The 13,830-nt window shown below is 42.5% G+C and overlaps 1 protein-coding gene across 6 annotated transcripts in view; it reads left to right on the top strand.

Moving 5' to 3' along the window:
* The window catches only part of cpeb3 (cytoplasmic polyadenylation element binding protein 3), a 37,935-nt gene that overhangs the window by 16,557 nt on the left and 7,548 nt on the right, over nt 1–13,830 (top strand). For 4 of the 6 annotated variants that reach the window (XM_075474857.1, XM_075474829.1, XM_075474839.1 and 1 more), the window contains 4 exons: nt 1,202–1,258; nt 5,595–5,618; nt 8,031–8,198; nt 9,568–9,657. In XM_075474857.1, coding sequence (XP_075330972.1) covers nt 1,202–1,258; nt 5,595–5,618; nt 8,031–8,198; nt 9,568–9,657 — 339 coding nt within the window. The remainder of the gene's footprint in view (nt 1–1,201; nt 1,259–5,594; nt 5,619–8,030; nt 8,199–9,567; nt 9,658–13,830) is intronic. The other 2 variants (XM_075474848.1, XM_075474819.1) reach the window with 1 other exon arrangement.

The following is a 13,830-nucleotide window of genomic DNA, read 5'->3' as shown; positions in this document are numbered from 1 at the left end:
GCAGCAAGCATTATGTCCATGTCAAGGGAAATATTAACGCATTAACCCATTACCCCGCCCACACCTTTTAACTTTGACCACACTTAAGTGTTAAGGTCAGCAACACACCTTAAGTTGGTTGAATCGCAAAGCAAATTCGCCAAATGTTGATGCGTGAGATGCGCTCGCGGGAAATTAGGCTCGAGTGGGCTGAGAGCTGCTGTTGTTTCTAATCTCAAGTGCTCTGCTCGGCAGCTGCCACTGTGACTGATGCTGACGGTGAAACGGCAGTGTCTTCTCTTGGCTTTTTTCTGCGAGTTTGTTTTCCTTGCCGCGTTCTGTGTGAGCAAGACAGCGGAGGCAGAGATAACCTGGAAGTCTTCCTTTTACATGTCCCACACCACCCCTATTTCTATGAAAGCACTGACAGATGGGCCCACGCACACATTGTCACCATAGTAGCCATGTTGGATTCCTAGCCTCGTAGCTGTTATAAGATATGTGACAATAAAGGAATGTGTGTTTCCACATTGTTTTTCCATATCTGCTGTCTCTGTGTGTCCTTCCTCCTATTGGTTCATGTTTGGTGGATCTATTAGAGTAATCTATTAATTTCATGTCCATCATACTGTACTGTGCTAAAGTCTTGAGTCGCCACTCGTTTCTTTATATAATGCGAGAAAAACGGTGAATGGGAGCAGCAGCCCACTGATCCCACCCAATTCTAGTACAATTCTAATAAACTCGAAAGTCCATTTTTGGTATGAGCTTCAGATCAGGCCTTTTATCCTATTTTCTCTTCCTAAAAAATGGCTTCTTTACAGACATCCTTCCAATTGGGACCATTTCTGATGAGTCACTGTAAGTGCCATTTTTCTGGTTGAATGATTCTTAGGTCAGTGTGAAGTGGCTTAACGGGCGAAACATCACATGCCTCTGAAATTTGTCAGGTAAGAGGACTGGACTGGAAAATTCGAAAAACGTCAAAAAAGATCTTCAGAAAGCCCTGAGAACTGGAACTAGAAGAAGAATTCAAAAAGCTCCGGGCGCTTTGAAGCAAAAACATAAAGGAACGAAGGGCGGGCAAAGGATTTTAGCGCAGCAGTTTCCCCCGTGCACACGGCAGAGTGGGGAAATTAAAAATGAATATCAGTGGACAGGCCAACTTCTATCAAATACGTTCCTCTTTTTCATCATCTTTTCTCTTCTTTTTCCTCAACAGGACGAATGGGACTCAACTTCCATCATCCCGGAGCAGACCACATAATGCCGTTGAATAGTAAGTCACACTTGTGTTGTAGGAATTAGTCATAAACACTTTATATACACTAAACTGCAGCTGCTTTTTGCCTTCTGCTTTCAAAACATAACCAGGAGCGGGAGGGAGTTTCATGATAAATGTGCCCTCTCAACAGGGATACAGATCAGGCGCACCTTGCTGTTCTTTGCTAAGGCCTGGATTCCCTGACACTATAAACCAGGACAGACCTCTTAGCACTGTGGGAAGCACACTCGACCTGTGAATAGCACTTCTAAAAATACCCCTGCATGTAAGACTATATTCCTCGTCAGCGGGCAGATGACCAACAGTGACAGAACCAGGGAGGGAAGGTTCTTGATGTCATATGCTGCTAAATAGGTGCCCCCGAATTTTCTGGGCCTGGGTTTGACTTTCTCAGTGCTCCTCATCTGTCTTTGGATGAGATTGGGTATTTGTTTTCCTCTTCCATATCCCCGACTTTGGCTTTTTGACTTGATCCTCTCGTTGCTGCTCGAGTCTGTCATGTTTTTCCTTATTGGGTCCAAATCTCGGCATAAGGTTAAGAGCGTCTTAGGCAACTGGTGATCCTTTTTGGGCATATTCGGTCATTCCAAAGGGTATAGAAATTGGTAAAGTCGGATATTTTTTTAAGTTAAGCCAAAAAGTCGAGCCATTTGCTCTTTTTTGCTGTTTTTTTTTATCATCTGTCTCCCTGGAAATCGTATCTCAGATTGATGTTAAACCGTTGTGTCATGGGATTCCGCTGAGGCGAGCACAGATCTGTCCGGATCTTCTAAGTCTGTCAGAGCTGGCCGTCTCCACTGTAGTCTGTGATGCCTGCAGACAGGAACGCTTTGGTTTCAAACGGAAGACTTTTACTCAGCGTTTTCCCTCCGTTTCTTCCCATTAACTTTGGGGCGTCACGCTGTGTGAATCTGTAAGGGTTGTACTTTCTACGGATGGCAGCAACAATTGAACTGGAGAAGAAAGAGTGGAGAATATTAAGCAAAGCTCCCCCATCAAGATTTATTGTTGTTGTTTACTTGAAAGCGTAATAGAATTGTCTTTGAGGCTCTCAAGCTGAGCGAAGCTGGAGAGACTTCAAACTCATCGTGCCCACAGGAATCGCCCAGTTTCCTCTTGAACATTTTCTCTCACACACACAGTTTGAAGTTTGTTCTTATTCTTAACCTCTTGCTTTTCCCCTCCTCTCTCTCCTCCTGGGTTGTGCTCTCTCCGTCTCTGAGGCATCTGATGCTTTCCCAGCTCAACGTTCTCTTCATTTTGCCCCGGTTGCTAGGTGACTTTGTTTTTGTCAAGGCCAGACGGTGAGAGGGCAAAGCTGCAGAGAGACAGCCTGAGGTTGTTTTTTTTTTTTGGTTCGAAGAGACGGATCTTTTTTAATGAAACCATAGCCAGGGAGAAGAGGCTCAGAGACAATATACTCACTGAGTAAAAGCCAAAGGGGCACGTCACATAATGGAGCCCTCTCAATGCAAAAGCCCATATTAGTTTTTGAGGCGACAAGTCTGCTTTTGTGACTGATGAGTTTAGAGGTGCAGGAGGGTCTGCTTGGTGCTCAGTTCCTGCTGTTTGTTGGCATTTGCACTGTCTTAAACCACACTTTGCCACTTTTGTGGGCTCATTTAGCGGCACAGCAGGATTCTCTTCGAAATTGTTAGTGGGAACATTTCAGAGATGGGGGGGCGGGGACACTCAAACACAACCCTGAAACAAGATTAGGTAGGTCCTTTTTTGTCTATAAAGCTTTATTGAATGTGAAAGTTCATTTTCATCTTAGAAACAGAAAGAAAGAAAGAAAGAAAGAAAGAAAGAAAAAGCTACTCAGGTCCACTTGGTAGCTTCATCCCGAACATTTTAATGTATCTAATAAGTTCATATCTGAGGATTCTTTCTCTGGGATAATTGAATGATAATTATTTACAAGCTTTTTGCATGTTTATTCTGAGACTTTGGACCTCTTCCTCTTATGAAACAATTTCCACTTTATTTAAGAGGCTGAATAAACCACCTCTTCTTTCTGTCATCACATGCATTGCACGTCCCCGTGTCCAAGCAACTTGACTTGCAATTTCACCACCGTCCTTGTTCCAGTATACGTGCTCCTGAAGGGAATCGAGTCATTGACCGGAGTATGTCGATTGCCACGATACTGTGGACTGTGAAAATGTTCAGACATTCTCCTGATTCTAACGCTCTCTGTGGGAGATTATCATACATGTACTCTCCGAATTTAACTGCAGAGACGTTTGCTTGCATGGCGATATTGTCGGGTGATGCTGTTATGAACTCAGGATTTTATTAGAGCCGAGCAACCTGAATTCCACCCAGAATCTCTGTAAGGAACTACAACCCTTGGCCAAAAGATGGAATCACCTTGTAATTAGCATGTTTAGCCAAGTCAAAACACGCAAAATTAGTCGGCAGATAAGAGAGAGCGCTTTCAGAGGTTAACAAGCTGTTGCACCTGGCTGACTGACGGGAAACATGGCAGCACCTAGACATCTGTCAGTCAAAACAGTGGGAATGATTACAAGACTCCAAGCTGAACTGCCTTCTAGAAAGAGTGAGGCCAAAGGGTCAGCTGTGTCTAAAATTTGAAGCAAGCGCAAACAAAAAGGGAAGGTTGTAAAAGGAAGACGTACAGGTCGACCGTGGAAGACATCAAAGCGTCAGAAAACTCAAAGAGGTTATGCCTGAAAATGAAAAATGTGCCGCTCCAGCTGAAGGAAATGGGATTTCCATCCAGAAGCAAAATGTGAACCATCACTAACAGCTAAACAAACACTAGAAAACAATATTACAGGGGGGCTAGAGAGAAGCTTTAATGGACCGTGGATGAAAGTGATATTCAGTGGGGAATCATGTATCTGCAGTGGTCAAGGAGATCATGCCAGAACTTTTGTTTGGTGCAGGTCCAGTGAAACATAAAGATGGCTGTAAAGCAACTTTCAACAGTCACTGATGATAGGGAGTTCATGTCAGGTGAAAACACATGATTGACAATGAAGTTTTGGACACTTTCATCCTTCCATCAGTCCGAAAGGAGGGCTGGTAATGCCGAGTTTTTAAGGATGAGGATTCCAAAAGAGCAAAGAGCATCAAACTCTCCTTTAGGAAAGAAACTCAATGAAATGGTCATCAAATTGAAATGAATGGCCTGTAACAAAGCAGTATGTTTACAGTATGTTTTACAAAGCCAGAATGTCTCTACAAAATATAACTCCTGAATCAACATCCTCAAAGAGTGGCGATTCCATAATTTGGTCAAAGGTTATCCACACCATAGTGATGGCAGGAAAGCCTTCCAACCTCAAAGACCTGGAGATCGTTGCCAAAGAGGAGTGGTCCAAAAATCCAAGTGAAGCTGCTAAACAATGGCGTTGAGCTCTTTGATGGCAAATGAAGGCTTTGCCACTAGTTGCCAAGGATGGTAGAAGAATGGACGCGGGTATGAATAATGTTGAGCTTGATTTATAGAAGTATGTTATAAGATTTTTTTATTTTTTTAATGTACAGGAGAACATAGTTTCTTTCCAACTTGCCAAGTCATGGCAGTGAAATCAGCACTTGTGTTCAAAGATAAGTCGAGTGCTTTTAAGAACTGGCTCCTATAACCTGCAGTGGACTGTACTTTTGCCCTGCTCCAGATGCAGACCTGCTCAGGTGTGACAACACAGCCAACCACACAATGGCCCTCCTCCTCTTTCCATGTTTTTCTCATAGCGTGAGGTCTTCCAGCCATGTCCTAACACCCTCCTTATCCCCTGGGAAGTTTCCACTCGCACCTGGCCTGCCCTTTCTGACACTACAGCAATTTTAATATTTCACCACGGCCATGATAATGACTAACCTGCTCAGCCTCCTGCCCTACGTGCACTCAGCTTTATGGCCTCATTTGTGAATATTCACAGAAGATTATCAGGGACTCTAGCCATTCCGGGTTCATTAAATAGAGATTATAATCTCCAGCTATGTGGCGTTACATTATGCTGCTAAGTACCTCGGTCGTTTCCGTGGCTATCGGTCCTCCCCGCCGGGCAGCATCTGCACGCCTCTGTTGCCAAGGCAGGTGCAGCAGGTTTACCGTGGGCCGGTGCCAGGCTGCCATAATCACTCGTTCCATTGCTGAAGATTAGGTGTGGTCATCTGCTGTTTCACTGTTGCCTTAGAGATGTTCTTGGTTTGGTTTATTTCCACAAAACCCATATCTCTGTATCTCTTTCCTGTTCTTGTTCCTGCCCCAACCCTCTGTCTCTCCTTGCCCCCCCACCAACCACCCCCCCCATCCCTCCCTCCCTCCCCCCTCCCGCTCCACACACTGCACTGACAGCCCGGAGCTATGGCCGCAGAAGAGGTAACGTGTGGCATTTTCTCTGGGTTTTCTGCTTGCCATTCCAGCCGTGTCTCGCATCGAGGCTGAGGGGGGTCTTAGTGTGGTGTCACTCTCTGCTTTGAATCTGTGCTGTGATTGAATGAAATCATATTAATTTTGACACATTATTTCCCATCATTTGTGCTTAATCAGGAAGGGGCAGGGGTCCATCAAATCTGTCTGAATGAATCTGCTTGATGATGAGAGGGGGAAAACAAATCTCTTGCTTTTCTCTTCCCTCTGAGTCAGTTTACTACCTGTCTGTATGTGTATATATATATATCTATATATATCTATATATAGATATATATCTATATATATATACACATGATACAACTAATATTGACTTTGATTGGAATGATTTCAAAATTGATTTGAAGGGATTCCGGACAGAGTGCTCTGACTCAGTAATCCATCATCTCGAGGGCAAAGACGTGTGCTTGGAAACATTACTCATCTATGATTTGATTTGCTGTTTAATTGATTCAGTTTTTCTTGAGCAAGACTGCTGTGTGACATTTGTGAAGTCATGGGCTTTGGGGAAAACTTGTTGGAACTGTGAAGGGAATGTCGTCTTGATCAGGTTGCTTTCAACAAAAAGTGCTCGTCGGGTCTTGACATGAAAAGTCTTGGGAGGCAGTATTACTGTTAAAAAGCAAAGAGACACGTGACTGTGTAGTCAACAACAACACCTAAACAAACTAAAATATACCATTTAAAATTCTATTTTTCTTTGCTAATTTGCAGTGGAACTAAAAGATGGTTGATCCACAGTCCATCCATTCTCATAATGTGTTTCAGTTCAGTGAACTGACTGCTGCTGTAATGGTGTTTAGGAGTAAGAATCATTACCGCGTTGTAGCGCCATATTAAACTTCTGATTAGATTTTGAAATAAACACCAGCCAACCGTACAAATACTCCATAATATTACAGCCGTATGCATCGTTTGAGAATCTTTCCACATGAAAGGGGAATATTGTATACCTTCCCCACATAATTCTGGCCTTTTTATTTTTCTGGTCTTTTTCTGCACTGTAGCCTACTGTGCAAAAGTCTTGAGCCACCTCTAATTTATTTTTATCTGGCAGGAAAATGGTGAATAGGTGCAGCAACTAATCAAAACGTGCAAAATTGAATGGCAATACAGTTCTGTTATGTGTAGACACAACACTGATTCATCCCTTGAGTTGGGTGCTTTTTTTTTATGGTTGAGGGAAAAATAGATCAGTTAGCACAGCAGTGCATCTGCTGAGTCGAGCTACGGTTACATCTCCACTTTGCTATTTAACTAGACCAACACCTTTGTCCCAGTATGAGTGCACAGGAGCTGAATTTGACCAAAGTCTGTCCGAAACTGTGACGCTGCGGCTCGTTCAATAAATATTCAAGATATTCTGCTGCTTCTTATTGTACAAGTAGAGCCCAAACCACTGCACAGACCTGTTCTTTTAGTTTACTTTAATGGTCACAATTTCTGACTCATTTATCCGTCTAGCAAATCATTCAGAAAAACATGTGAATGAGAGCAGCTTTTTTTCGGTATTCCATTGTGTAAACATACATTTACACTTTAGTTTTTTTACAAAAAGATAGAACTCTGGAGTTGTGTGGACCGCCTAGGCCCAGTTGAGTTTAGTTAAGCATATTCATGCAAGAAGTGATTCGATCTCCAACCCCAACATCTGTTAGTTTGGCTGTCAGAGCTTTGACTTTATGTGATTTTGCTTAGACAAACATGTGTATGTGCCAATCTGGTTTTAGCCGGACTCGCACAATAATTAATTTTTTCTAGCGTCAAGTCAACAGGCTTAGTGTAAATTATCTTGACAAACAAAAAAACAATTCCTCTGAAAATGGTCAGGTCTTAGTACTGGACTTAAAACAAGTGAACAAGCAGCTAATGTGTAAAGGAAAACTCTAAAAGAACTTCAGATAGTCTGAAGAATTGTTGTTCAAAACCCCTGTAAAAGATTGCAAGATTATCTAGAGGCGTGGATACCTTTTTTCCTCATCAGTTTTACATGTGTTGAAAGATAAGATTCTCAATTGGTACGCGGTGGGAAACCATTACACCAAATGAAAAAGAACTTGAAGTCTTAATGTACTTGTAGTGCATGAGAATGAAACACGAATCGGCTCATGAAAGTGTTACAGGACACCTTAATCGCATAAGAGTCTGACTGAAAGTATATAAATTTTGATGAAAAAAGAATTTAACCAAACTTATGATGGTAATCTCTAATATCCAAACTGCTGCTGCTGTAACAGCTTCCATATGTGAAAAATACTCACACCCTCCCTCCCTTCTTATTTCATGTTCTCGCACCTCTCTGTCTCCCCCTGTTTTTCCTATCCGTCTTCCTGGTGTCCCTTTCTCTTCCTCTCCTCCCAGGTCGTTCCTGTCTTTTTCCCTTTGAAGATGGCTTCCTCGACGACGGCCACGGTGACCCCTCCATGACTCCGGGCCTGAACTCGCCAACCCGCTGTCAGAACGGAGAGAGGATGGAGCGCTACTCTAGAAAAGTTTTTGTCGGAGGCCTCCCCCCTGACATAGATGAAGGTAAACAAGGGACTGTTTTTCATTTTGCACATGTGGTGAAAAGAGCCTGAGAGTGAGGGAACACCTGAGTCAGCACCATCCTGCCGCAGATTAATCCTGATGCATTTTGTGCAGAACCTTCACAGCTGGATGCCACCCAGTTCACAAGCAGTTTTTGGCTTTTTGCCACTAACAATTACACTAATAAATGTGAAACTTGCTGAAGGGGACTTTACACTTCTTTTTTAAGGATATTTTGGAGAATATATTAAATGTACATGCTATTTTAACTAATCAAATAGTGTGTATTTTGAGAAATGTATTTTTTTGCAGAGGGTTAGATGACACGATTCTCTAACGTTAAAAAAGTGTGCTGCTAGCTTAGCTTACTAACAGTAACCATTGTTATGGTTTTCTTTACAATTAAAAAGTCTGTTTGGGTTCAGTTTGATTCTTTCATTTGAAACCTTGTACCTAAAACAGTATTTTAATCAGTTTATCAGGTTTAAAGGATATTTTAAGAAATATCCTTTTGCTATCTTGCTTATGTAACACGAAAAAACATATGGCTATTAAATCCGAAAGTAAGGCTAACTGTTGGTTAGTTTAGTACCATTAGAGGTAACTGGTGTAGCTTATAGTAACTTGCATGAGGAAAACAAGTTTAAAAACTTTGGATAGAACCAAACTAGCGGTTTTTACCATGTTGCTAAGCTACGCTAAGCTAACTAGCTGCTGTTAAAGTGAGAGAATTTGATCTGAATCTTGACAAGAAAGTTATAAAGGGGCATTTCTCATTATTTCAGAATACATTTTTAGGGACACCTTGACAGTCCTTTCTGCATGTATTACTTCAACCAAAGTTTAGCTGTTGTAAAAAAAGAAAAAAAATGAAAAAAAGGCGTGCTTAAATTTTGCATTGGCTTTGCTGCATAGTTTGCACTGACACTTTGTAACTAAAACTACAAAGTTTATTTTTTTTTTAATAAAGTCAAACGAAAATGCCAATTTTTTAAACCAAAAACTAAAGAATTTTTTTTACAAATGTTTCTCCTTTTAACTTTAACAAGAGATGTTCTGCACAGTTGAACATGAACATGTAGTGCCGAACTGATGCACTGAACGTGTGCCGAGCAGGGTAAAAAATTCATGAGTTTCCACAGCACGAGTCAGCCCAGTGCAGACTGGATGTACTCTGCCTCTGTTCCTGTTCCTGCAGTGGCTACTACTGCAGTAGGAACAGGGCAAAAAATAGAATGCCTGCCTGTCAGAGCACTGAGCAAGGCTCTGCATTAAATCCCTCTTATCTGTATTACCTGCACAACAACCAGTGGGTCCAGTTTAATTAAAATAACAGTTAGTTTTTTCTTATCTCTGCCTTTTTTTTCAGATGAAATCACCAACAGTTTCCGCCGCTACGGGCACCTGGTGGTAGACTGGCCCCACAAAGCTGAGAGCAAGTCCTACTTCCCACCTAAAGGTAACAGCAGGTTCTCAGTGCAGAATCTTTATTTTCCCATCTATCATCAAAGTCTGAACTAATAAATATCACCTCGGGTGCATCGACATCTTAGAGTTTTGTAAAGCCTCGTATTACCTCCAATCCGTGGCTCAAGCTGGGTAACCATGAAGGTGTCTGTTTATAAGAGGAATCCCCTGTGGTCATCCCACGTAGAGACGCATACAGTATAAAATGACTCCATTACTGGCCACCAAGAACTCTTTACACCTGAGGCCCCGTTTACACAATAGGAAGACGCAGATATTTTCCTGCGGTTTGGCCTCTCATTTACACCAATACCCCATTTTTATCACAGAAAATGATTATTTCTAAAACCTCTGGCCAAAGTGGAGATTTCTGATAACGCCGGTTATGTGTTGCCGTGTCAACTGGGAGAAACGGCGTTTTAGGTTCTTAAACGTCACATTATGCGCCAGAAAATACTTAACGTCATGCGAGCGCCTTATGTTTACAGTTTGTTTGGCTAATGATCAGGATTATCATGGATGATGTTAAAGTTCTACTAATTTTTACGTTTCTGCAAACGATTCTGGCCTTATTGTATTTGCCACCCCAAACCTGCTCGCACAGTTCAAAGTAGAGGAGCACCACTCTTCCGTGGCCGCTCCTGCGTCCAGTATGCACTGACTGTCTATATTTCCCTCTTATTGCCTTCAGTTTTGTTGTGATATTTGCTCGCGTTATCTCCTCCTTCACATGAGGAAAGTCCTCGATTCTGAGGATTTTGATTGGCTTGCATGGCTTTATTCCTTTCCCTACACTGCCGCCAATAGGTTTGGCAGAGTTATTATGGCGCTTGACGGCGTATTTATGCGGGTTGATGTAAATAATAATAAATTTTTTGAAAACGATGTTGTTTGCACGATGTTATTATTGAAAACGGAGGGGGGGAAATATTCGTTTCTCTAAATACCCGGCTATGTGTAAATGTGGCCTGAGAAATTTGAAAGATCCTCTTCTATCTGCTTAGACTCACAGGTGTCATTTTTGGGCAGGTTATCAGAGTAGCACCACCCTCCTCCAAGCCTCTGCATGCCTCCTTTTGGCCTGGGAGCTGCGGTGTGTCATATTAGGGAAGCTATTAAAGACACTGGAAATAACTGACATTCCATAGGCAGATGGAAATGCACATCTGGAGGACCTGTGAAAATAACTGCCAGTTTCTCCTCCACTCTCATTTTTCTACCCTCTCTCCTTTCATATTTTTATATATATATATTTATTTATTTAATGCTTTTGAGGATTATTTTGAATAGGCTTGGCTCCCTCACATCCAAAGACAGAAGGAAAAATGCAGCATCCTTTTAGGGGAATGAATGAGCTTATGGTAGCTGGAGGACGCCGCCATGTAAGGGGAGGAGACATGTGGGACTAGTGATCTGTGCAGTGTTCATCCCTCACTCTAATTTAGAGCCCCTCTCCTAAACTCCAAGAGAAACTGCTGAAATATCCTGTTTATGTCACACTCCACATTAGGGGAGCTTGGACAGATGCCTGGTGACAGAGTTCTTAGCGCTAATAGCTTCGGGGGTTGAGAGCAAGTGCACGGATGTGTGTGAATGTGTCTCACCGCTGTGGGGACTGTGAAAATGAGTAATTTATAGACGTGGGATTGAGAGGTCATCAACCCCTCCTCCTGTTAAACGTCTTTCCAAGCTTGACAGAATGGAAGGTAGCTGTCACTTTCCGTCCTGCTTCACATTAAAACTGCCGGCAGCATGTGTCTGCGCACTTATGAAAGCGTTTTGGTTTGGGGATGACTCATATTGTGGCTGAGTCTGACTCAAGGGCCAGAGAGAGTAGAAACAAAGATGAGCTGGCTGCTCTTTTGGGTCTTGCGTTGTCACCACTCCATTTTTTCAGGCTTCATTCTTTATTTGTTGCATGTCGGTGTATGTAGATGGAATGCTGGGCGGAGGGTTGTTCTCTGTTTTGCTAAAGTATGTTACAGAAACTACACTTTTGGTGTGCAGTTTGGTGGCTATGAGGGAACTTCAGATAAGAGTGAATAACACCAGGCAGCCACATCATCATAGCCAGCGGCAGATGAACTGCAGAACACCATTTCTTGCTGTTGCAATGCAGTTTGCTGCTGGGAAAACTGTCATTTATGTTGAGGTTCCTTTGACATGTACCACACTTACACATTGTCTCACCAAGCACATCTCCTCCCATGGTAGCAGCACTCCTCAACACGAGGACGATATGCTCTGTCAAGCCTCAACTTGAAACTCACAGGATCCAAACTTTTTGCTGCCAGTGTACAGAAACCAGTCACAATGTTACTGTAACTACTACTTGTTGATACATAAACGCTGCATTTAGCAATATTAGAATGGATCAGAAGGGTGTGTGAGTGCTGAAGAAGTCTCAAGGAAGAAAATTTCAGGAACTGACTTTTAGTACCTTTCAGCTCACAGTTTTGGTTTTATGGCCGGCGACTTTACAGTTTTAGTACAGTCTCATTACTCTTATCGTCAGTCTCGTTTACAGCCTCAGCAGGCTGTGTCTTTACCCGGTGTTAGTCTGCCTGACGCTATTACTTCCCAACTATAGTGGATTTCAAAATAACACAAGCTGGTGGAAAAACTGAACTTCGATTGTCTATTCTTAATAGAAAATAATTATACTGCTTGCTTAGTCCATAGAATAGCAAAAAAAGTTGCAGTGGAAGACTAGTGACTGTAAAGTCTGGGGGATAGTTGAGTGTCCATTTCCATTTTTTATTTTTATTTTTTGGGGCTTTTTATGCCTTTATTAAATAGGACAGTGTAGAGAAACAGGAAGCAGGTGGCAGAGAGAGGGGGAACAACATGCAGCAAAGGGCCGATCGATGTGGCCGTCCGGGGCCAGCTGCATCGAGGACTATAGCCTCTTGTACATGGGGCGTCTGCTGTACCCACTACGCCACAGACCGCCCCCCCATCTCCATTTTTTATTTGTATTTAGAAGATGTGAATTAAAAAAAAAAATTAAAAACCTCATCTTGTATTAAATAAAGTTTTTTAGATATTCCCCAAAAATAAAGTATTTCCCAAAGAAGAACTCCATCTCGTCTCCTATTGTGGATGTCTATAGTTGTTGTTGTTGTTGTTTTTTCCTCCTCAAGGTTTGTTGTCAGTTAGGACAACTACTTTGTCTACTGAAATACAATCACCAGCAACGTAGCCTTCACTAGTGAATGCCCGGCTCACATCTGGGTTTGCTGTATGCAGGTTTAGAGATTGGAGAGGGTCGATTCAAAATGGCGCCTGAGCGACTCATATTCTGGGCCACTCGCATGGGATGACTCACATTAGGTATTGACAGGCAGCTCAGCCTCAGCCAATCTAGGTTTTGGGCCCAGCAGCAAACCACAAATTTAAGAGACTAGTGAATGTGGAGCAGAAAATGACCTTTTTAAGATGCACGTATTTTCCTCAGGAATGGGTGGAGAATCGAACGTGGTTTAAAGAGAGTGTAAAGGCTCGAATGTTGAGTTGTGTCTGGGCATGCCTTCACGAGTAGCAGCTGGCCAATTTATTTGCCATGTAACCCTTTTAAACAGTGTTGTTTTCAAGCTGCAGCTTGTTCCGACGCCCACCAAATGGCCAACAATGTATGTTCACAACAGCTCGTAAAATATACATAGTTTCATGAACAGTAAAATATGGGGCAGCATAGCTGGCCACGTCGCCCTTAGAATGAAAAATAAAAGGTAAGCTGTGGTCACCATGGTGCTGTCACTCACATCCTCTCCTAACAGTCATCGCTATTGTTGGTGGTGAGCTTGAAATGTTAGGGAGCTATTTCTGTCTGTGACTGGGGATAAAAGGAGGAGGAGGGGAAAGGCTGTGCTGTCTGTTTGGCATTGACTGAATGCTGGGAGCTATAAACCGATGAAAATGCTAATGCTCACGTCATACTCCAATAACTGTGCCTTCAAAAGGTTAGAGCCGAGCCGTCCCTTGACAACAGCCACGCGATCAGCATTTTTTATTTTCAGCACGAGGCATTCAATACAGGAGTCTGTAATATAAGTCTGAATGTTACAAGATCAAGAAGAGTGACAGTCCTGCACCTTACTGCATTAGCCAGGTCTCGGTTTATCTTGTTGGAATGATACCCAAGGAGCGGGTTCTTCAAACTGAG

Source organism: Odontesthes bonariensis, chromosome 2 (assembly GCF_027942865.1).
Source record: "Odontesthes bonariensis isolate fOdoBon6 chromosome 2, fOdoBon6.hap1, whole genome shotgun sequence".
In the NCBI taxonomy this organism is placed as follows: Eukaryota; Metazoa; Chordata; class Actinopteri; order Atheriniformes; family Atherinopsidae; genus Odontesthes; species Odontesthes bonariensis.
This window is presented reverse-complemented; position numbering and strand designations above follow the sequence as displayed.